Source organism: Gymnoscopelus braueri, assembly GCF_963280865.1.
Source record: "Gymnoscopelus braueri genome assembly, chromosome: 18".
In the NCBI taxonomy this organism is placed as follows: domain Eukaryota; kingdom Metazoa; phylum Chordata; class Actinopteri; order Myctophiformes; family Myctophidae; genus Gymnoscopelus; species Gymnoscopelus braueri.
Genome location: NC_137618.1, coordinates 9,228,000 through 9,239,758, shown reverse-complemented (window position 1 = coordinate 9,239,758; position 11,759 = coordinate 9,228,000). Strand labels below are relative to the sequence as shown.

The following is an 11,759-nucleotide window of genomic DNA, read 5'->3' as shown; positions in this document are numbered from 1 at the left end:
GGTAGGTCATGTTTCTCTCACCTGATTCCATCAGTAGTTCATTATCGACATCATTACGTTAATTAGTGATAATTAGGCTCACACGGATGTTATGTTGAATTATATTTTCAGCTAATTTATTATTGTTTCATCATGTTTTTTTTATTAAATATTGTGTTGAAACGGATGTTGGCCATCTCACTTATTCCAGAAATACTTTTTGAATTAAACATTTCTGAATGCTTTTTTTTTATTTTTATTGATTGAATACTTTATTAACAGTTTGCAAAACAAAAAGCACAGAAAGTAGTTGAATACAAAAGGATGCTAAAAGGATTAAAACCCAAGAAAGCACTATATGGCTTGTTTCCATTGGGGTCCTGTGTATTCAGCTCATCGAAACAAATGACAGACAGATGTACAATAATAGCTTATGCAAAAATAATAGATATGCAAAAAGCTTGGAAAGCTTGGAAAGCTTTTAAAATTATGCATTATTTTTGTTCTGTCTGATTATTGTTTGAATGTATTGAATGTATTCATTTATAGCCTGCCTACTATTGTAGTATGTTGGCCTATTTTCAATCATTGCAGATATAATACACCTTTTACAAAAACAAAGCAGGTGGAAATCATGGATAACATTTTGTTTAAAAAACTTTTGGATTATTGATTTTTTTCCAGTTTCCTCTCTTTCTCTCATGGGTTTTATTCTCATCTCTCTCCCACCTGTCGCATCGGCCGCGCGAACAAACCCGGGCCGTTACATTTAACATTTTAATATTATATAGCCTAAACCAAAATGACACATGTATGTATGTCTAGGGCTGTCACGATTACAGATTTAAGTTGACGATACATTTTCATACAAATAATTGCGATTAACGATTTAATTGTGTTTTTGGCATTGAACATTGGAACATATATATGAATTCTGTTTGCCTATTAGGCTTTGTAATTTAAAAAAATCCACAGGGCAGATATGACAAATAGCTGAAATATACAAAGAAATTACTGACATATTTAATATTTTTTAAAATCTAAAAATTGCGGAAATAGCTGATCGACAAGCTTACAAGGCGTCATGAAGCCTACATTGTAAGCTCATAGATCTGCTATTTCTGACGATTTTGACAAATGTCGATTATGCAAAATAATTGCGATTATCTCAAATAATTTCGATGTTGTGATAGGCCCAGGTATGTATATATTAATAATATTAACATAGCTGTGATAAACCACATGACACATGTAGGCCTATTTATGAACCAAATATTACTGTAAATTAATTATTCTAGGGAATTTCTCAGTAGTCATTCTATGTCATTTCATTCTGTGGTTGAATTGAAAATCTTGCTTAATTTTAAGGGAGACATACTTTGTTTTGTTTTAATGTTATTAATAATAATATTATTATTTTTATATTATTAAACCGTCCTGTAATGTAACAACTTCTATTCTTATTCTTATCATGTTCACACTGCAGATGTAGTTATAGTCTCTAGTAGAAATAATTATGCATAAATATGATATCACTGTGTTTTTCATTAACCAAGTATGATTTTATATATTAGCAAAAAGGTGGTAATTAGTCATAATGTGAAATATTAAAAAAATAATATTCTGATGACTACAGCTGATAGAAACATTCAATGTGATTTTAACACAAATTAATGATTCTGTCTGTCTGTCTGTCTGTCTGTCTGTCTGTCTGTCTGTCTGTCTGTCAGAGAGATGACCAAGTCATTTGCAGAGCGTCAGGAGGAGGTGAATGCAGAGATGGAGACGGGAGGAGGAGGAGGAGAGAGGAGGAGGAGAGGAGGAGGAGGAGGAGGAGGAGGAGGACGAGGACGGATTACAGCAGTTAGAGGAGGAAGAGTTGGAGGATGAGGAAGAGGAGGATGAGGAAGATGAGGAAGACGGAGAGAACAACAAACCAAAACGACGTGGTCCCAGGAAGAAGAAGATGACCAAAGCTCGTGTGCAGAGGTCTGTTGATTCATTCATGAGTTGATTAGTTGATTCAGTAAGTAGAATGACATTTAATTAGCGCCACAGTTCAAAAGGAATGTGGCTGTTGCACTTCATGTGGCCAGCCTGTGACGTCAGTCATTCTGTGACGTCAGTCATTCTGTGACAATGTGGACAAATCTGGACAATGGTTTCAGCCTGATCTGAGCCCCATTAACTTCCACTGCAAATTAAGGTAACAGGATAGGTGGGCACCAAGGAAGAGTGGGCACCTCGGTGTTAAATGGCATTTTTTTCCAAAATGTTAAATACATGATTAGAACATGCTTAAACATTTGACAATTAAGGTCTAATATTTCTACAATTGCTACAAAACCTGTATATCCAGTCATTTTGGGGCATAAAGAAGAAGTTGAAGGATAAAATGAAGTCTGATAATGATGTACCGTGCATGTTAACATCATGTATACTTTACATTACTTATAAAATATTTTATTCTTTTACATTTTGCATAAAAATAGCCAATTTGACATCTTAGTGCCCAGATATCCCTATGGTGCCCACCTATCCTGTATCCCAAAATAAATCTACACATTAAATACGTTTCACATAACGTGATCCGTTGTTGTGGAAGACGATAGTAGAAGCGCACCATTTAATTTTATATATATAAATATAAATGCACCATATACATTTTTTATGTTCAGAATATTACCTGATTATGACGTTCATATTTGACTGATTATGATGTTCATATTAATCGATGATGCACGTCCCTCTCCAGGTTTAAGATGAGAAGAATGAAGGCCAATGCGAGGGAAAGGAACCGCATGCACGGCCTGAACGACGCCTTGGAGAGCCTGAGGAAGGTGGTCCCCTGCTACTCCAAGACCCAGAAGCTGTCCAAGATCGAGACGCTCCGCTTGGCCAAGAACTACATCTGGGCTCTGAGCGAGATCCTCCGCTCGGGGAAATCTCCAGATGTCATCAGCTTTGTCCAGGCGCTGTGCAAAGGTACAACAACCCCAATACTGTGAATCCCAATGGTAAAAATAAATAAGAATACATTTTCATAGGATATAAAACCAACAGTACTAGAGGTCCTGGTATAGGATATAAAACCAGCAGTACTAGAGGTCCTGGTAGGATAGAAAACCAGCAGTACTAAAGGTCCTGGTAGGATAGAAATTAAGCAGTACTAGAGGTCCTGGTAGGATAGAAATTAAGCAGTACTAGAGGTCCCGATAGGATATAAAACCAGCAGTACTAGAGGTCCCAGCAGGCTATAAAACCAGCAGTACAAGAGGTCCCGGTAGGATAGAAAACCATGTAGCCTACTAGAGGTCCTGGTAGGATATAAAACCAGCAGTACTAGAGGTCCTGGTAGGATATAAAACCAGCAGTACTAGAGGTTCTGGTAGGATAGAAAACCAGAAGTACTAGAACAACTAATCAATCTGTGTGTGTGTGTGTGTGTGTGTGTGTGTATGTGTATGTGTATGTGTATGTGTATGTGTATGTGTGTGTGTGTGTGTGTGTGTGTGTGTGTGTGTGTGTGTGTGTGTGTGTGTGTGTGTGTGTGTGTGTGTGTGTGTGTGTGTGTGTGTGTGTGCGTGCGTGCGTGCGTGTGTAGGTCTTTCCCAGCCCACCACCAACCTGGTGGCCGGCTGTCTGCAGCTCAACCCCAGGACCTTCCTCCCCGAGCAGAGCCAGCCCTCTCACCTCCACCCCCAGAGCGGAGCGCCGTTCCCCGGACACTACTCCTACCAGAGCCCCGGGCTCACGGCCGGCCTGCCCAGCCCTCCCTACGGCACCATGGACTCCTCCGCCACCCCCTCCCACCACCACCTCTTCCACCACGTGGTCAAATCCCACCACCACCCCCACCACCAGTACGGCGGCGGTGGGTTCGAGCCCCTCCTGGAGGGCTCAGGGTTGGTGGAGTGTTGCTCCAGTCCCGGGGGCTTCGATGGCGCCCCGCTCAGCCCGCCCCTCAGCGTCAATGGAAACTTCACCTCCTCCTCCTCCTTCTCCAAACACGACATGCCCCTCCTGTCGGGGTCCGAGTTCACCTTCTCCATGACCTACGGAGGAGGAGGAGGAGGGGGCGGGGGAGGAGGGGCGGGACCGGTGTACGGCGGCGGTTCGACCCCGCGGTGCGCCGCCGAGCTGCAGATGGACGGCGTGATGATGGGGTTCGACCACGGTCAGATCAGCGCCATCTTTAACGACTCCTGAGGACTCCTTGGTGAAAAAGACTTGACGGTTGTGCGTTTGCGTTGTGTAAGGCAGTGGTTCTCAAACCTTTTTTTTTTCCATTTCAAGGACCCCCAGTTTGGTATGCATTAAGGCCACGGACCCCCATAACTCTGAGAGTGCACAAATGGAACCGAATGGACCCTTACAGGACCCTTACAGGTCCATTTGGTTCCAGTTGTGCACTCAGACTCTCTGAGTTACAGACCTTTAAGGGACCACATGGTTCCTAACTAAAATAATTTAGCTGGGGACCCCCTACAAGCCCCTTAAGGACCGCTGGGGGTTCCCGGACCCCGCGTTGAGAGCCACCGGTGTAAGGACATGTAGTATACGACCAGAGCCATACAGACGACTGTTGCTAAGCTGACAGCTAGCAATGTACGTATAGCATTTCACAAACTTTTGGAAATGTCGGAAACAACATTCGGAAACAGTTTGATCATGTTTCTTGTACACAACTACAATGTTATGTGATTTAGAATTGCAACTAGCTACTTGTTCAGTTGCATTACAAGCTAGCCATGATCTACAATTTGCTAGCTTTTTTTTTTTTAAGAATCGAAAAACCAAGATTTGTGCTTTGAAGATTAGCTAATCTAAACGTTCTGTGCACTTAATTGGCTTTTAAATTCACAACATTGCAGCTTGGTTTTGTTTGTAATTGATCCATTGACCTTGTTGCTGGTGATGAATGTGGGCGTTTTGTCTTCTTTTCAAGTGTCTTACTGCATTCAGTGCATGCACGTCTGTGTATGTCAGTGTTAGATTAGCCACTAAGGCTAACAACAGGCTCCAGGTTATTATAATACAATAAGATCTATGATTTTCGAAAGTTGCAGATCTACAATTTGTGAGCTTTGCAGATTGGCTATTGTTATCTTTGACATTTTTGTTTAAATATCTGAACAATGTTGACATTTTCTTTTTTTATATTTGAAAAATGTTGAGATCTTTTGGACATTCTTGAAAATGTTATTTTTTTTATGACATGCCCAAAATAGGGAATCCAGGGTTAATGTGGTTAACATGGACACCAGCCATATCGATCTCTCTGCGTGGCTCTGATGTCACTTCCTGTTTGTTTTTGTAACGATGATGTCAGAGTGACGACGTACAGCGGTCTCCACAGTTATAATAATAATTATTATTTTTGTTGTTATATAATATATCACTGGACATACTGTAAATCACTAAGCAATAATCTGGGATAAACTATGCAATCTTTAAAATACTTGGCCAATAATAAAATAAATAAGCAACAATAATAATAAACATTTCTATTTTTCAACAGCATCTTAATCTCTACGTCCTGCTGAGTTCATTTTTCTCGTGTTTTTGTACACAATTCTCTGACTTCTGTCTGTTTTTTATAATGTTTCAGTTAGTCGACGTTATTTCATGTCATTCCATATTAATATTTTATAAGATAGATGATTATTAAAACATTTTATTAAAAGGAAATTAAAAGGATTTACCTGTGTTTCTGTCTCTCATTTAGTGAACCACTTCATAATGGTTCCTTTCTGCTGAATATCTCAGTTTTATATACACAGGTTAGAACGAAACTACATGAATAAGATAAATTCACTATACTAACTATAACTATAGTTAACTATAACTATAAAGATTTAATTACAACAAATTCAAGTCAGTTAAAGAGAGGGCTTTTTGGTCATCAGGCAGAGGCTCTGAGCCACTCTGCTACGCTTGGTTGGATGAAAATCCTCTCTCTCCATCCACTACTATTGAAAAAAGAATGTGTTTTTCAGGAGCCTCCTATTGATGTATTCAATTCTTATCTTAAACTTGGCCATCAGCCCGAAGAAGGTCTATGATCAAAAGCTTGCTAAATATATAAAAAAAAAAAAAAAATCTGATGTTGCACAGTTTCGAGTGTGCGGAGGCTGCCTGATATCAAAAGCAGATCATGGATCCCCACCCTGCAGCAAGCCATCAGGCCTCATTATTACATCTGTGTGGGCCGGTTGGGTTGACACTATAATCAGCCTCATATCCAATGTCTGTAGATACTGTATATTCATTCATTGAAAATTTTACAGTTTGTTCATATTACTGGTGGCAGTTTTGCACACAGGCCTACATTATACTTACGCCTATATTGTACTATACTTACAAATGTATTCATAATAATCTTTATGCTAACTCTGCAGTCAGTCCCAAGTGCAGATGGCTAGACCTTAAAGCTCCACTATGTAACTAACTGTAATAACTATTTAGCACATTATGTCCCCATACACATAAGAAGTTGCATTTGTACAAATCCCTACCTTCCCTGACTGTAGATGTAGGGGTTTCAATGCTAGAGGCTTTACTAGGATATGCAGTACCTCTATACTCTTATGTGTACATGTACTGTTTTTCTAGCCTGGGATCCAGCCTGCTTCGCTACGTTCGGCGGACTTTATTTTCTCTCTTAAGTCCGCCGAACGTAGCGAAGCAGGCTGGATACCAGGCTACTGTTTTTCTTCAATACAGACCACACCTGTCTGTCTGTCTGTCTGTCTGTCTGTCTGTCTGTCTGTCTGTCTGTCTGTCTGTCTGTCTGTCTGTCTGTCTGTCATTTTAAATAAATATTTTATTATGCTTTTGACACTTGCTTTGACGATGCCAATAAAGCTAATTTGAATTGAATTGAATTGAATTGAATTGAATTGAATTGAATTGAATTGAATTGAATTGAATTGAATTGAATTGAATTGAATTGAATTGAATTGAATTGAATTGAATTGAGAACAGAGAGACAATGAAACAGTGCATTGGTTAATTAAACCAATAGCAATGGCAGACACCTTTCTGTCATTAGCCATGAGAGTGGAACTGCCAATCAGAGGCTGCCTCTTAAACAGCATGGGGGGAAATTCACAATAGGCCTATAACACAGCGGTCATCGCCATGCTGGCTTGTGGTGGAAATTTTTCGTCGAAATTCTATTTTTGCCATGGACATGCAAATCAGCGGACCATAATATTACACAAACACATAAAGAGCTAGCCCTGAATGACCATTACAGGTCTGTAACTTGAGAAACCACTGTACTAGTGGACTCCTCACTCCTCGATGTGCCATGATAGTAATATGATGATGATAGTAAATCGGTGTCTGAAGAAAACCTGGAGACTGACATTCAGTAATGGGGTATTGTGATCAAAATAAGAACATTATAATGTTATGTAAAAACTAAAATTATCTCTCGATGAATGCAGTGGTGTGAAATAACTCAGTACATTTACTCAAGTACTGTACTTAAGTACAATTTTGAGGTACTTTTACTTTACTGGAGTACCGGTATTTCCAATTTTCAGGCTTTTACTTCTACTCCACTACATCTCAGAGGCAAATATTGTACTTTTACTCCACTACAATTATTAGTTACTATTTATACTTTGTAGATTTAGATTATTATTACAAAACATACATTACCCACTTCAGCCCTATACATTTCAGCCACTTCATTTCAATGCGATGCATTGTGAGCTTGTAGATCTGCTATTTTCAAAACGTTTTTATAATTTATAATTTGAAAACTTGTGAGACAGTACTTTCTACTTTTGGTACTTTAAGTACATTTTGATACCAATACTTTTGTACTTTTACTCAAGTAAATTTTGAATTCCGGACTTTTACTTGTAACAGAGTATTTCGACATTGCAGTATTGATACTTTTACTTAAGTAAAACATCTGAATACTTTTTCCATCACTTGTCTTGATGAATGTAACAGTTTGCTCAGCTCAAGGGCAGGCTGTGCGCGTTCCCGTGAGGACGGTAACTAACTCCACGGGGGCGCGCCGCAGGGGAATCCTCACACAGCCGGGGGCGCGCGCTAAACCGTCTCCAAGGAAACCGGCGGTGCGAGGAAATAACAGTTTTAGCGACGAGCGTCAGTTTCGTCGGTTTGTCAGTTCATTGTCCTGTTCTTTTTAACGCTCATATTTCATATAATATTTCAGTTCATAAGTGCGTAGGCTGCCATAGCGATGACGTCGCACTCACCGGCCGGCGGCGCGTGCAGCGGCAGCGACAGCCCGGAGGAGGAGCCGCGCGACACCGAAGCGACGTCGCCTGTCAGAGAAAAGAAGAAGAAGAAAAAGAGACAGAACGTGGTGGAGGAGAAGAAGAAGAAAAAGAAGAAAGGGAAAGAGAGGAAGAAAGAGCAAGAAGAAGAAAAAGAAGAAGAGGAGGAGGAGGAGGAGAAACGAGAGAAGGGGGAGGAGGAGGGGGATCAAAGGTTTGTTAGTGTTTAATGGTGTGCGCGCGTGTCTCTCTCTCTCTCTCTGTGTGTGTGTGTGTGTGTGTGTGTGTGTGTGTGTGTGTGTGTGTGTGTGTGTGTGCGTGTGCGTGTGTGTGTGACATTGCCTTGCTTTTTTTGGTTATAAATTTAGAGTAGCCAAATCTTTTTTTTACCCCTTTTTCTCCCCAATTTAGTAGTTAATGCCAATTAATTCCTCCCCACACACATTTCTGTGTCGTCACTGCTGTTGTATCCTACTGACTCACCTGCCAGTGAGGAGCCCCCACCGGGAGGACGTAGAGCCTTCATCCTACTCCTCCCACCCATCACTCCCCTGAGGTGCGCCTCAGCCGTAGGAGTATGTGCCAATATCACCCTATATCACCCTAATGACCAATATCACCCTCCCCTTAACACAGGCCAATTGACCGGGTCCATTTAGTTCCATTTGCACACTCTCAGATAGAATACACAACCGTAAGGTGACATCTGGAACCCCCTCAAGGAACCACCAGGTCCCTGGACCACACATTTGAGACCCAGAGTGTTTCCAGTGAGCCAACATGCACAATATCAGAATGGACGGCTGCAACCCGATCGCCAGAGGAAACGTTGTCATTGAACGTTTTTCAAATTCCGTGCATAAAAAACAAAAAACCCGAAAATCCGTGCATAGCCGCCTCGCATCTCCCCCGTTATGACTAAACCATTTCGGAGGCGCGCAGTCTCAAGGGAACTGTCGCCACGTAAGGGACCACCGAGTGAGCTAAAGCGAGCGAGTTGCCGTCCCTAACGTTGCGACGTTCCCTTGAGCCTACTCAGCGCCGTTTGAGTTACGTACCGATAGGCACAGAATCGTACATTTTGTTGTGGGGACTGCTCTGCTTCCGGGTTTTTCCGGGTTGCAACTGGTTACGGCCACCGTGGGACTCGCCGTACATATGCACGGATTTTCGGGGTTTCTAGGCGACTATGCACGGAATGACGTGCACTGGATCCGTGCAATGTATACTAAATTCTTGGAGATCAGGCTGATGGACCCAACCACAACCTTAATTTAGTTAATTAGCATCATTGGTAACACCTGCAAAGGAAGTTAGGGTGAGGCCAAAGTTCTATTGTAAATCATCACATTCTCGTCAACATGCGACACGACATGACGGGTGATGCATGGTCAAATCTGTCCCAATTCGTCACCCGTTTGACGCAACAGGTATGAGAATGCGTTGACAATCATTTGACTCAATGATCACGGATGAATCCAGTTCTACTTAGAACTCTATAGCAGATGAATTGGGAATGAGCTGTAGCTGTCAGATTCTTTTGAGTATTTGGTGAGATCTGAAAGAATACTATTAAAATGGTCTGTATTTCTACTTTTATGTCATTTACATTCACACACTACACTGACGATGGAGGCAACCATGCAGGGCACCAACCTCATTGGGGCAGTTAGGGGTTCATATTCACTTCAGTGTCTTGCTCCAAGACACTTTGATACAACGAAGTCAGAAGGAGCTGAGGATCGAACCAGGAACCTTCTGATTCCCAGAGGGCCACCTTGCTGTACCTCCTAGCACCCTTGGGTGCATTACAGTTGTATAACCTGCGTAAAATGTGCATAGCAGTATGATATGATCTAGGGTGCCATAGCGTAGATCATGGCACATTGCTTTGTGCATATTTTACCTACGCAACACCAGTGCTAGTTCAATATAAGTCTGTGCTGTTCATAAATTGTATCATCTGGTGTCATTTGGAAAAACAAGAAACATGTACAGTAGCAGCATATGATTCCGTCACCTGTTGTCCATCACAAACAGATGACTATATCCATCCGTTTCACTGCTGTTGCTTCATTGTTGTTGTTTTTTAGTTGTTCTAATCTACTGCACTTGAATGTATTGCACTGAGTCAAAACTCAATGGCTTTCTGAAAACAAGCTAAAGTTAAACATCTCTAAAGTGTGATGGGCTCCAGGCGTGATCCATGTATAGATCAAGACCTGTACTATAGCTCTCTGCAAGGGGTATAAAAGAAGGCAGATTATTGGGCGAGACACTTGAGAGAAGATTTTCATGGTCAACAACTCACATGAATAATATGGTTTCCAAAATTAATGGGGGCTTTTCTATCACGAGAAGGGGTTCTTAGTTATTCTTATCCCACCTTGATTACTGTCCATGTAATGGACTATTTGTGACAGATATTATTTTGAATGCTATAATTTGAGTGTAGGGTTACACATCTGTATAATATAACACTTTCCACATTAACCCTGACTGTGTGTGTGTGTGTGTGTGTGTGTGTGTGTGTGCGTGTGCGTGTGCGTGTGCGTGTGCGTGTGCGTGTGTGTGTGCGTGTGTGTGTGTGTGTGTGTTAGGCCAGAATCTGTCCTGCTCAGGGGAATCTTCCGTCTGGGGAAGATCAGTCATGACGTCCTGCTCACCAACGCGCAGTTGTCATGGACACCCATCGTCCCAGAGATGCCCACAGGTCAGTTACCACTCACATCCTTTGCCATAGAAACCCACAGGTGTCAAGGCTGTCATGCTGTCATGGCAACTACAGTAGTTACATTGTTTCTGTCTGTCTGTCTGTCTGTCTGTCTGTCTGTCTGTCTGTCTGTCTGTCTGTCTGTCTGTCTGTCTTATTGTTGGACTGGACTGGGATGCTTACGTATTTTGGAGAAAGTGTTTTATTGTTATATAGGAAGTTCTGAGGTCTGTTGATTTTACTGACGTTTCATGTATCTCTATTTTCATAGGATCTATATGTCCTTGCTGTCCGTCAGAAACCTTCCATCTCCATAATTTTTAATGTTTTAATGTTTTTTTATCGTTTGACCGTTCAGTGTTTATATGATATATATGTGTGTGCTCTTGTGTGTGCATGCTGGGAACTTTAGTAAGAACATCAGATCAGGTTGCATCTGATTCTGATTGGCAGGAGAGGTCTGAAATATAGACTGTAGATGGAGAAAGAAGGAAAGATGGAGAGAGAGACAGAGTGAGACACAAAGAACACAAACATTCACGCCAGTGAAGTATGTACAGTACGTTGAATTGAATTGACTTGAATTAATTTGAAGTGATTTGAAGTGATTTGAAGTGATTTGAAGTGATTTGAATTAATTTGAATTAATTTGAAGTGATTTGAAGTGATTTGAAGTGATTTGAAGTGATTTGAATTGATTTGAATTGATTTGAATTAATTTGAAGTAATTTGAAGTGATTTGAAGTGATTTGAAGTGATTTGAATTGAAACCAGCAGTTCTGCTTCTGACATTAAACGCACCT

The 11,759-nt window shown here is 41.1% G+C and overlaps 2 protein-coding genes across 2 annotated transcripts in view; both read left to right on the top strand.

Annotated features, from left to right (window-relative positions):
- Nucleotides 1–1,750: 1,750 nt before the first annotated feature.
- On the top strand, nucleotides 1,751–4,188 carry neurod1 (neuronal differentiation 1; the record flags this gene model as incomplete). The annotated part of the gene is made up of 3 exons (XM_080457261.1): nucleotides 1,751–1,968; nucleotides 2,735–2,964; nucleotides 3,584–4,188. The coding sequence occupies 3 exons, from the start codon at nucleotides 1,751–1,753 to the stop codon at nucleotides 4,186–4,188; spliced, it is 1,053 nt and encodes a 350-aa protein (XP_080313387.1).
- Nucleotides 4,189–8,206: 4,018 nt separating this feature from the next.
- The window catches only part of cerkl (CERK like autophagy regulator), a gene marked incomplete at its 5' end in the record, with an annotated part of 43,350 nt that continues 39,797 nt past the window's right edge, over nucleotides 8,207–11,759 (top strand). Inside the window, 3 exons of the mRNA XM_080457260.1 lie at nucleotides 8,207–8,293; nucleotides 10,458–10,489; nucleotides 10,844–10,956. Of these exons, the coding sequence (XP_080313386.1) occupies nucleotides 8,207–8,293; nucleotides 10,458–10,489; nucleotides 10,844–10,956 (232 nt within the window). The remainder of the gene's footprint in view (nucleotides 8,294–10,457; nucleotides 10,490–10,843; nucleotides 10,957–11,759) is intronic.